This window comes from Gadus macrocephalus, chromosome 14 (assembly GCF_031168955.1).
Source record: "Gadus macrocephalus chromosome 14, ASM3116895v1".
Taxonomy (NCBI): domain Eukaryota; kingdom Metazoa; phylum Chordata; class Actinopteri; order Gadiformes; family Gadidae; genus Gadus; species Gadus macrocephalus.
In genome coordinates, this window is record NC_082395.1 from 7,462,803 (window position 1) to 7,475,302 (window position 12,500).

Sequence of the window (12,500 nt, forward strand, 5' to 3'; positions counted from 1 at the left end):
GGGGAGGGGGTGGGGGGGGGGGGGGGGGGGCGAGAGGACCCCTATTCATCTCCTCCCAAATGGGGTAGCCTCCTCCAGGGGCGAGGGGTGACACTGTTCCTGCCAAGGCGAAGGGGCAGTCCTTCTGCAGATAATAGCGGTCGGCAGGGGAACAACCTCCACAGGCACTGGGCCAGACAACCGTCAATCAAAGCACTTTCTCCAACCCTGCCCCGCATTATGGATAAAACAACCCCCCTCCCCCCCTCTCTCTCTGCATATATGTCCTCTCTCTCTCTCTCTCTCTCTCTCTCTCTCTCTCTCCGCTCTCTGCATCTACATTTTGTGTGTGTCCATCTTATAATTCATGTAAGTGTGCTTAAAAACCCCGGACTTTCAGAGTAACAGTGACATGCAGGGAACCACGCCTGGCCCTCTGTGCTGACACGGATTTATTAGGGTTCACATGAACTTAAACACCCATTATGTTTGTGTAATTGTGAATAATAAGCCATTTAATGGGGTCATCTAATTGTATAGTAATGAGAAAATCTGCTACAGCAATATAGCAAGGCAGGGGGATTGGGTGTGGTGGTGGGGGGGGGGGGGGGGGGGGGGGGGGGGGAGAAAACTTTGGAGAATTACCTCAGGGAGATATTTGCATGTATACTTTCTATCGTAGACCGCAATCCACATTTGCAGAGCCCTTATACCTAATTAGTATTTGCCACAATGATAATTACGCTGCTGTGCATTGGCATGAAACAAATTGCCATGAGGATAAAGTGCACTCCCCTTTCAATTTGTTCAATTTGTGAGTTTGAGTCTAAATCATCCATCCATTATCTCCTAAACACAAAAACAAAACAAGCCACTCGGAAGAGAGGAGTAGAAGAGATTAGCACAGATCTTGTTTGATAGAAGTAGTGGTGTGCGTTCTTCGCGAGCAGCATGTACACAAATCTGTCTGTTGTTTAAACTCATGATAACTTGTGTCTTAAGGACTGAAGGATGTGAGGACTTTTGCTGACTATGTGAAAGCACATCGATATTAGCATCCTGATAACATGTAAAATCTAAAATCTGAGAGAGTGATTGATGAATAGGAGAGTTGGCCACCCATGAGCCAAAGAACTCTGAACACACCTGATACTATTGCTGAGTTGAATGGTTGAATCTGTCCTCTGTGTCAGATTTGGATTCCAGTTGTAAAATTTGATTGAATTAAAAGTAATTCAATAAACACAATACGAGATTCTATAATTGTTGGACATCAACAATAAGTGGTTTCAATGGAATAGATTTCTAAAAATAACAAAAGTGAGTCAAATAGAAAATCACCCTTTGTCCAATGCCTGAACACAATCAAAGCACCCATCTTTATAACAACGCAAAACACAGCTCATTCCCCACTTTCTGAAACATATAACATAACTTGTATTTTATACTAAATGGATTTGGATTTCTTCATTGACAATGATCAGCATGATCAGACATGTAGGATGCATAAATAATGTTGGGTCTATGTAGGTTAAGTAAGTACACGTGTACATGCAGTAGCGGTGCGTGAGGGACGACAGCATGCCTAAGCATGACGCACTCTTGCTTTTTCATCAGGTGCACGCATATGGGTGTGTGTGTGTGTGTGGGTGTTTAACTGCTCCATCTCAACCAAGTGTATATGTGTGTGTGTGTGTGTGTGTGTGTGTGTGTGTGTGTGTGTGTGTGTGTGTGTGTGTGTGTGTGTGTGTGTGTGTGTGCGTGTCTGTTTGTCTTTAACTTCTCCATCTCTACCAGGAGTGTGTGTGCGTTGGTGGGAGCTTGTGTGTATTTAACTGCTCCATTTATACCAGGTATGTGTGTGTGTGTGTGTGTGTGTGTGTGTGTGTGTGTGTGTGTGTGTGTGTGTGTGTGTGTGTGTGTGCGTGCGTGTGTTAACTCCTCTCTCTCTATCAGATGTGTGTGTGTGTGCGTTAACTCCTCTCTCTTTGCCAGGTGTGTGTGTGTGTGTGTGTGTGTGTGTGTGTGTGTGTGTGTGTGTGTGTGTGTGTGTGTGTGTGTGTGTGTGTGTGTGTGTGTGTGCGTGTGTGTGTGTGTGTGTGTGTGTGTTAACTCCTGTCTCTCCTCCAGGTGTGTGTGTGTGCATGTTTGTGTGTGTGTTTTAACTCCTCACTCTCTAGCAGGTGTGTGTGCGTGTCCACAGGAGTCACGGTATAAAAAGAATCCCCAACACTCATGAAATATGTAAAAACCCATCTTGAAGCTCTTCAGATTAGAAACATTGACATGCACACATACACCACCACACACTCAGTGTTAATACCCCCCTCCCATACACTTATAATTCATTGAATAACTTTTCTGTCCTTCTCATTTGTGTTCATTCGTTACACCTTGCTAAATTAAACTTTCCAACGACCATAACTTTCATTTAATTCCGAGTAGCTACGAGTACCGTAGGTGCGTCCGGTTCAGTCGATAACGCCAAGGCCTGTCCTTCACCCTTCTCAGTTTAACAAAGCCATTGACAAACAAAACAGAATGGAAACACCACGTGCTCTCTTACACAAGAGGTTTCCCCGAGCACAGCAAACTCCCACATCGACCAGAATGCAGCTCTGTCGTGCGGACTGCGCGGCCGAAGAGACCCAGGCTCACCGTACCCGATGCCGGCTCTCTCCTTTCAGCTCTGTCTTTTCAAGTTCAGCCATTTGACAAAGTGGAAACAGCAACAAAAAACAAGACCACAAGCACAACAAAAAGCCCTCGCTACAAGCTCAGGGCTCGCGCACAGCCGACCCTGACAGTCTAATTAGTTTTAAAAGTAATTGCTTGAAATGATTAGTTGAGTTGGGCCACATCCCCCGGTTACCTTCCGAATTGAAAATATAATTGCGGCGGGCAGTAATTGGCCATCCAAAGACTGTTGGTTATTGTAGTCTGCTGTCGCCCGCTGCATCATTACCACGGCTTGGACACGGTTCAGCTTTTGAACTACAGTGACCAAAGAGGAACGCACAAAACCCTCCACTCACGCAATGGTGGGCTTCTCCAAGAGCCAGGACCTCTTCATCGTCACTCAGGCCTGAGCCCCGGCTCAGAGGAGCTAAATTGTTTCTCTGTCCTGACCTCCCTGACCTCAGTGGAGTGTCTACCCTCCACTCAGCTCTCGCCTGGCTCAGGGGGCGAATGATTCACCGATTGAAAAGAGATGGAAAGGAGAGAGAGAGCAGGAGAGAGAGAGAGAAGTAGGGGGAAGAGAGGTAGAGGGAAGAGAGAGAGAGAGAGAGAGAGAGAGAGAGAGGGAGAGCGTGAGAGAGGGAGGGAGAGAGGGAGAGCGTGAGAGAGGGAGAGAGAGAGAGCATGAGAGAGGGAGTGAGAGAGAGAGAGAGAGAGAGAGAGAGAGAGAGAGAGAGAGAGAGAGAGAGAGGTAGATGACGGAGAGAGAGAGGTAGAGGGTGGAGAAAGAGAGGGTGAGATAGAGAGTTAGAGAGAGAGCTATAAGCACTGACTGCAAAAGGTGTATCTTCAATTTGCAATGGGAGGAATTGAGGGCAGAAAGAGAGAAAGAGGTTGAATATGAAACGGAGAGGCGGATTGTGTACGGTTGGGAGCCGGTTGTGAGATGGTGGTGAGAAGGCAGTTAATGACCGGGGAGAGAGCCATTTGACTTACAAGTAGAAGGACAAGTTTGCTTGACCACCGTGGGTCCTTTCTATTATAAATCCCATAGAAAGACAACTGGATAATGTCTATAAATAATCATCATCATAACAATAATAATAATAATAATCATAATCGTACCAATCATATGCCATTAAGAGTTGTTCATATTTTAGAAGGTGACATTCATTTAAATGAATGCATCAGTTACAATCATACACCTCTTTTCTCCTTCTTCTTTTGTCATTACCCCGATCGCTGCGCGTCTGTTTATGTTTGTGGTGGAAAGTTTCCTGTGCTAAATTGTGTGGAAGCTGAACAGCCACCATCAGCAACCCAGGCAGAAAGGCCTGTGTATCCAGCCACGGAATCCACAGCAACATGCCAGGGGAACGCACAGCGACACTACCTGATTCTCCCTGACTCACACACACACACACACACACACACACACACACACACACACACACACACACACACAGACACACACACACACACGAAACCAGGACTACAAACATATTATTAGACATACACCCATACACTAGAAAACACCTACACACACACACACACACACACACACAAACACACATTAGAAAACACGCACACACACACAGATACATATTTGAAAACACACACACACACACACACACACACACACACACACACACACACACACACACACACACATTAGACAACACCCACACAAACACACAAATTAGACACCCCCTCCCACACAAACACACTCTCTCACACACACAAACGCACACACACAGACTAATTGTTTAACTAAGTATGAGAAACACATAAACAAACACACACATGCTCTAATGAGTCTATCCTCAGAATGAGGATAGTTTGTGGCTGGTGCTTCTCTTAGGATAGCAGCAAAGGACGAAAACAAAGAAGATCCACCGAATGAAAAGCTTACACCAGGAAAGATGCAAACAAATGAGTCACAGTTCCTTTACGAGGACAGAAATCGCATTTTGGGAACGAATGTGGCTCTACTGTAACACCAAACGTGTAAGTGCCAATTACTCCCCGCCTCCCTCCCTTCGCCTCTCTGTTGAGCAAAGCAAGAGGAAGATATAGGTCAGCCCTGTCACACTAATGCTGCCATCGCCCCCTACCCCACACACACACACACACACACACACACACACACACACACACACACACACACACACACACACACACACACACACACACACACACCCCCCACCCCATCCTTCCTTGCCCGGGGATCCGTTAGGACCCTGGGTGTAGTGTAAGCACAGGAACACCCCCCCCCCCCACCCCCGTCCCCATCCCCCCTCACCCCATTCTCGCACCGCACATGCTCACAAACAGACCATCCCACCCACCCGCCCCATTAGCAAGGCAGAGCACTAATAGTGTTGACTGCCTTTGGGGGGAAAACACTAAGGCCTGGCGCCGACATGCTAACGTCCTCACTCTAAGGCCTAGTTAGCCCGCATGTACACACAACTACACACACTTAGCGTGTCCTAGCGACATAGTGGGGACCTCGCCTTCGCAAATACACACACAGGTCCTAAAGACACTGTGTGTCGGCTACACAAACTTAGAATTTCTTCACCAACCATTATGGACATGTCTTGTAGAACTACACACAACAGCGAAACAGCGAAGACATGTCCTTTACAACCACGCACACTTAGAATGTCCCCACGACCCAGTGAGGAATGGAAAGATTACACACGCACTGAAACACGTCTCACTGTGTCGTGAGAACATGCGTGTGCAACTTCACACACTGAGCATGTCCTAACTACAGAGAGACTGTCTGCCTGTATAACTTCACACCGCCAAACGAGTGCGTGTCCTCCAGTCAAAGTTGCCATCATGTGGAGAGCTCTCTGGGTCTCTGAGAGTACCAGGAAAGGAACAAATAAAAGAAGAAGAAGAAGAAGAAGAAGTTGGGCAGGTAGGTAGGGGGTCTGGTAACGCGCTTTATATCGCATTGGGATTGCTCTCTCTCTGATTGCTGGGCTGTGATTATTGAACGGCCTGTGTGTTTGATCATCACAACGCAGCCACCGCGGGAGGCTCGATAAGCAGCTCCAATACCATCTGTCTGGCATGGATCTCTCGGGGGTTTGATGCCTTGGCTCACCGGCGATGGAGGCGCCGCTGCAAGCCTCGAGGGCTGGGAGGGCAGAGTTGGACGAGGTGTATGTCCCCCAATTCACTCTCTCTCTCACTCTCTCTCTCTCTCTCTCTCTCTCTCTCTCTCTCTCTCTCTCTCTCTCTCTCGATCCCTCTGAAGCTGTGCACTCATCTTCACACGAGAGTAGGAACTGGGAACACAAGTCAACTAATTTCCAGGCTTGCTTGCTCTCGCTGTCTCTCTGTTTTTCACTTGATCTCGCTCTCTCTCTCTCTTTCTCACACACACACACACGCATGCACGTGCATGCGCACACACACACACACACACACACACACACACACACACACACACACACACACACACACACACACACACACACACACACACGCATAGAGAATCAAGCTTGATCAAACGCAGCTGTGATGTCTTAATTAAAAAGTACTAACAGGCTTGATTAAAAGGAGAGAATGAAAGGATTCATTGTTGAAAGGAGCAATTCCCTCATCAGCTATAGAAGACACACATGGGGGAAGGAGAAAGTGGAAGCAACACTATTATGTGTCTGTGTGTGTGTGTGTGTGTGTGTGTGTGTGTGTGTGTGTGTGTGTGTGTGTGTGTGTGTGTGTGTGTGTGTGTGTGTGTGTGTGTGTGTGTGTGTGTGTGTGTGTATTTGGTGTAAGTGAACTAAAGGCTGATAAAATTACACACCAGCCTGATTAGCATGACTTTCAGATAGTTAAGAGTGCTTGACAACTGTGGTTATTCCTGGCTTGATAAAGGCAGTGGCAGATTTCTGTTTTCCCAGTGACCTCTTCTGGGGTCCAGGTGCACCTTACCTTCACTCTAAACGTTTGTTGTTCAGACGGCACAAGGAGAGACATTAACTTGTCAGCTAGAGAGATGTTGAGGGAGTTTTGATTGTGGTGAGAGACAGAGACGCTGCAGACACTGACTGGAGATTATTTTTGGGTCAAGTCCTCAGCTGTGGATATAGAAAAAAATCTTAACAGGCTGAGAGAGAGAAAAAAAAAAGAGAGTGAGATTTTCATTTTTCTGTTGGTTGTTTTCCTCCTTTATCTCGACTAGATGCTCCTTTGTTGACCACAATTTCCTTTCAATTAAATGTTCTTCTCCAATAATCATGACTCCATTCTCTAATCTCTACCTCTCTAATCTCTAATCTTGGATATGTTTCTACTCAAAAACAAAACAATTGAGTTAACCGGTAATAATTACAGATCATTAGTTACCTTTAGTTTGCAAGAACCTGAATAGTTTTTACTAACAAGTTAGAATATATGTCTCCAGCCAAACACCTCTGCCCTGAAAGCAGTCCTGCGTCTGAACTCCACGCTGCTGCAGAGCTCAGCACAGCTGTCCTTCCTGGGCTCCTATCTCTCCGTCCCTCCTCTCTCCCCTTCTCTCTGTCCAGTCAGCAGAACAATGATGCACACACACATACACGCACCCAGGCACACACCCAAACACACACACGCACACACACACATGATCTGCCCACTCATCTTCTCTGGTATGATTTGTACTTTTACTGCTGTAATACCACAATGGGATGTTGGGAATGAACCTCCTTGGATCACTAGCAAGCTTCGGTCAGGTCCCAAATCTCTTCATGATGTAATGTTAACTGCTATTCAGTTATTTAGCAGATGCTTGACCGTCATGTAAGGACCGGTTAGGCAGTGGAAATTGAGGATCGAGCCCAGAATGATGTACCGTCCAACATCTACTCGAAAAAAGGCATCCACATCCACCACTGCCACCCATAACACAGCGCCCTCTGTGGGCGACCAGTGTGCAGACACCAATGGGAGTGATTACTAGTGTCAGCCATTGAGTTGAGCAGTGGCACCGTGTTGACACGCAGCAGATGAACACTAAACCTTGAGACACAAATATGTGCTCGGAGCAAGACCCCCAAATAAATATGTTTGATATGCATGCGCAGAAACTTGCACACACGCACACGCACACACACACACACACACACACACACACACAACAGTGCACACAAACATAAACACAAACACACACAGTGAGCTCCTCCCCCAGCAGGCAGGATCACACTCGGGCAGATAATCCAGTGTCACAGCGAGCCCAGCCCGCGGAACCACTGGTCCTCTGAAGAGGGCCACGGAGGGGCAGCTGGAGAGGGACCCACAGCCGCCTGGAACTCATTCCCCCAAGGGGGGGGGCTGCTCTAAGGAAGAGACCCCCCCCCCCCCCTCCTCCCCTTCCCCCTACCCCCCTTAACACCACCCCCCCCCCCCCCCGTTCCCTGCTGGAGAGTGACCAGCTGAGCTTTTCATGGCGCAGCGTGTAAGAACACTTGGCCATGTCAGGTCTGTCTCCAGGAGAGTCAAGGCCGTTCTAAAGGCTGATGGAAGGAGAAGCGGTCGTAGGAGAGGGACACGGGCGTGAGCAGCTTTTGGACTTGGGAGTACAGATGAGGAAACCAATGGGATGATGTCATAAGCCGCTTGTTGTTTTTTTTCTCTGCTTTTCGTAACATTTGTCCTCCATGCTACTTCCTCTTCCTGAGAGACTACAGCCTTGTGCTTTGGTGGTACACACACACACAAACGTGAACAAAACCACACACACACACACACACACACACACACACACACACACACACACACACACACACACACACACACACAGTGGCAAGCGCCGCTCTACTGAGTGCTTATCAATATTGCATGGTAAAATGGGAAATGTTAACATTTTTTCAATTGCCCTGGCAATCCACTGAAATATTAAAAAACCAAGAGAGCTTTTGTTTTACCATAAAAGTAAGAAAGGGTAAACACAGCATTAATAACAGTTCATTTTCTGAGGTAATACGCCATCTCTTTGAAAAGATTGATGTTGGGTAATCCTATCTGATCCTTTGAACAGCATCTAAAAACATTGTTTTTTTTCCCCTCCAGGTGACTTGAATGTAATTGAGACGCACCAAAAAACTGAAACCCAACATCGAAAAATGTTTCAGGATGGATGTCAGAAAACAATAAATCCTGAGTGATCATGTCATAAAAACCTAAAATCCTGTGTAAAAACCTACAAAATAAAAGCGTTGTTTGAGGCCGTTTTATTTCCCAGCCCTCGTAAAGCTGTGCAAACACCCAAACTCAGGGAGAGGACAGTGTTGGGGGGGCCTCTACCCTCCTAGCTATTAGCAGCTCCATGGAGACCCAGCCAGACTCTACACTCACAGCCTGTTCTTAATGTGCTGCACCGCCCGCATCACACGACGGGGCCTTGTCACGTTATGAAATAGTAAAACCAACCTGGGGATGAACCATGTATGTCAGCCACGTTTCTATACCCTAAACATTCGCTTCCGGAGGAAGAGGGTCGAAACATTTATGATGCATAAAAGAAATAAAAGATTGACGAAATAAAATGAGAGCGATATTTTTTTATTTTAAAAACATGAAATATATTAAACTAGAGCATCTAAACAGCGGTTGAGTCAATCCCAGTCTGACTGAGGCTTGGTTTGGATGATTCTCCCCGTCGGGCTTTCATTCATGGGGCCAACACGGTGTGGGGGCCAGAGCTGGAGAAGACAAAGAAGACACAGAAACATTGAATATCATCTTTTATCCAATCCATAAAAATGACATCGCACTGTATCCATTTTATCCCACCACAATCAAGGGGACCAGATTAGCTCGCTAATTAAGCCGTTGACCAGCTTCTTCAAAGGCTCCTCAGACTTAATAAAAAAGAGTCTAATTTCTTTAACCAATCCCCCTTCGCTGATTGTTAAGTAGGCCTCCGCTGAAGCCCTTCTGCCCAATCAGATGGACAGAAGGTGGACTGACCCGTTTCCAGGGTCACGGTTGCTATGACATACAGTGACATGACAACACAGCAGAATGGAAAGCCAGACAATATGGTGTCCAGGCCTTGGTCAATCAAATAGACCTACTTTGAACTTACAACAGACCTCTGACTTTCAACCGTGCATCACAATTGGCCAAACAATGCATAGACCACAGAGTGCCGGCCGGACTTGGAGGCCAAAACCAAGCCGTCCGGGCCTTATGCTCGTCTGTGTCGTCTTCTAGAATCTCTAGATGGAAGTCATTTCCGAACGTTTTATGGGCTCCTGATGTAGGATGCTTGTGTGTGTGTGCGTGTGCGTGTGCGTGTGCGTGTGCGTGTGCGTGTGCGTGTGCGTGGTTCGGCGGATCACCTTCATGCAAACCCGGCCTCGGATCAGGGCGTAGGGAACCGGTCCGTAGGACCTAGAGTCTGAGGAGTTCTTCAGGTTGTCCCCTTCTAACCATACGTGGCCCAACGGAACCTGGAGACCCCATTGGAGAAGACCCAGGGAGACAAAGCAGGGTAAAGAATGATGAGAATGATCGACATCAGCGACATCTACAATCATACACAAGAAGAGCCTCTCACACGAGAGAATAGTCTCATCTATCTGCTAGTACAACGCTGGTACTAACTAGCAGTAAAAACAACAACAACAACCTAAAAAACGAATGGGCCTTAACAAACCCACTGTGACCCACCCCGGTCACCCCAGCCTTGTAACTCCCTCCTCAGCCTAACTTAACGTCAACCCCCCCATCCGCCTTTGACCCCGTACGGTTTTAGGACATGGGTCAGGGGTACCGCAGAGGGGTCAAGGGGAGGGGGGGGCGGGGGAGAGATGGGGGTGTGGTTGGGAACAGGGTTGGGAGGGGTTGAGGAGAACTTCAAAGGGGGTCATTAGGCTGTTGGCTTAGATTGTTGCTCCTCCTAACCAGGGGAAGGGTAAAGGCAGAGAGAGAGAGAGAGAGAGAGAGAGAGAGAGAGAGAGAGAGAGAGAGAGAGAGAGAGAGAGATGAAGAAAGACACAGTGAGAGAGACAAAAAGAGAAGGAGAGAGAGGCCTAAGCCGTGGCTTGCAGCAGTGTCCAGGGGTCTCCACCATGGGCCGACCTGCCAGTGGGGCGGTCATCCGAGCGAGCGGTAATCCACAGTGACACCAATTATGATTAATCTCATCACTTGAGGAGAGTAGGCTTGTCAAGGCCCTAATTAAGTGTGCTGTCCCCCCTATATGTGCAGACAGGATCAACAACACATTATATTGTCATAATGGGCATCACAATCCTTGGGTCTATTTTGGTGCGGCCTAACTTCTTAACGGCCGTGGTCTCTGGGAGAGAAAAAGAAACAAAAGGGGGGGGGGAATAACAGAATAACAGAATAAAGAAAGGGAATATCACTCAATGTAGATTGATGTCACAGATGTCTTCGTCTCTGTCCATCTTCCATCACTCAACCGCCCCCTGCACCCCTGCACCCCTGCACCCCCCCCCCCCCGATTCATGATTTTTGTAGTCGTGCTGAGGCGGCATGCTGCGTGGATGAAAAAAAAAGAAAAATCCAGATTTTGATAATCGTGACAAATGCCGTGACATCATCAGGAGGAGGGGACATGTTGACCTGACACCAAGGTAAACAACTCCACTGTGAAACGGCGCCCGACGACGACGCAAACGAATATCATTAAAAGAGTCATCTGAGAAGCATATGCCAGCACGCCCGATTCCCACCATTACACCTCGTTAGCGCGGCAACATATGCTGGCTCCCAAGCACATTAAAGACAAACAGTGCGCGTAGTCATCCGACAACTCGGAACGCACTGTCTGACGCGCTGATGTTTTGCAGCGAGATTGGTGTATTTGTCAGAGGCACAAATCTGTAGGATTCAGGGATGTCAATACATATATCAATTTTTTTCACTAAAAGTGGGCTAAAATAATCAATCACGCTATTTATTGTACACAACTCAATACAATTCAAGTGAAATAGCTAAGCTGTTAGTGTGGCCATATAAGATGGAATTGAGCTAGTTAACGATAGGAAACTTTCCTTTTTCTTTTTTTAATGAAAGGAAACTTTTGGTAAACTGTTCTGAATAACTGCTGTGAACATGGTCAAACCATCAACAGGGTCGGTGAAGTAAATTATTTTTTATTAACATTGCAGATTAAAACTGTTTTAACTTGGTTGAATCAATACTCTGGCACAACAATAGGCTACAATGTATGGTTGTATTTATGCGAGTGCTTTACAAAAAGAAAATAATATGGCCCGTTAAAAATGGAAAGTGAGGACTAACCTGGCTGGTCTTAAGAGTAGTGAAGAGATGATGGTTATTTACGGGCATGAGAAGAACAAAAGAGGAGCGCTAGATAGGGAATGGATGGATAGATAGCGAGACAAAATAGATTGTTTCTGTATATTCCATTGCCGGTCACAGGTGTCAGGAGGCCATAAAGATTGTCTGACGACAAAGAGAAATTCACAAATCTGAATATAAAGACGCCTTCGTCAGCGATGTGCAAATTAACACTTAAATCAGAAGGCCTCAAGAAAGAGCCAATGTCTCCTGCAGATGGATATCCAGGAAAGTGGCTTTGAAATTATTGGGAAGTAATAATAACAGCAATAACTATATTTATATAGCACCTTACGAGAAAAGCATACCTGCAATAAAAGAAAATACGACCCAAAACTTAACAAATAAAGGGAGTTAAATCACATATGGGCAGGAGCCTGACCACTCAAGGCTTTCAAAAACAGTAAAATCGTTAAGATATTCAAAAAGCACCCAGCTAACCAATGGAGGTTAGCAAGGATTGATGTGAGTCTCAAAATGAATGCAACGCTCAACAACTGACAGCA

The 12,500-nt window shown here is 46.6% G+C and overlaps 1 protein-coding gene across 1 annotated transcript in view; it reads right to left on the reverse strand.

The window, feature by feature from the left end:
* Positions 1 to 9,203: 9,203 nt before the first annotated feature.
* The window catches only part of immp1l (inner mitochondrial membrane peptidase subunit 1), a 12,809-nt gene continuing 9,512 nt past the window's right edge, over positions 9,204 to 12,500 (reverse strand). The window contains exons 5-6 of the mRNA XM_060072090.1: positions 10,002 to 10,112; positions 9,204 to 9,359 (exon numbers count right to left, since the gene is read on the reverse strand). Coding sequence (XP_059928073.1) covers positions 9,273 to 9,359; positions 10,002 to 10,112 — 198 coding nt within the window. The 3' untranslated portion in view covers positions 9,204 to 9,272. The remainder of the gene's footprint in view (positions 9,360 to 10,001; positions 10,113 to 12,500) is intronic.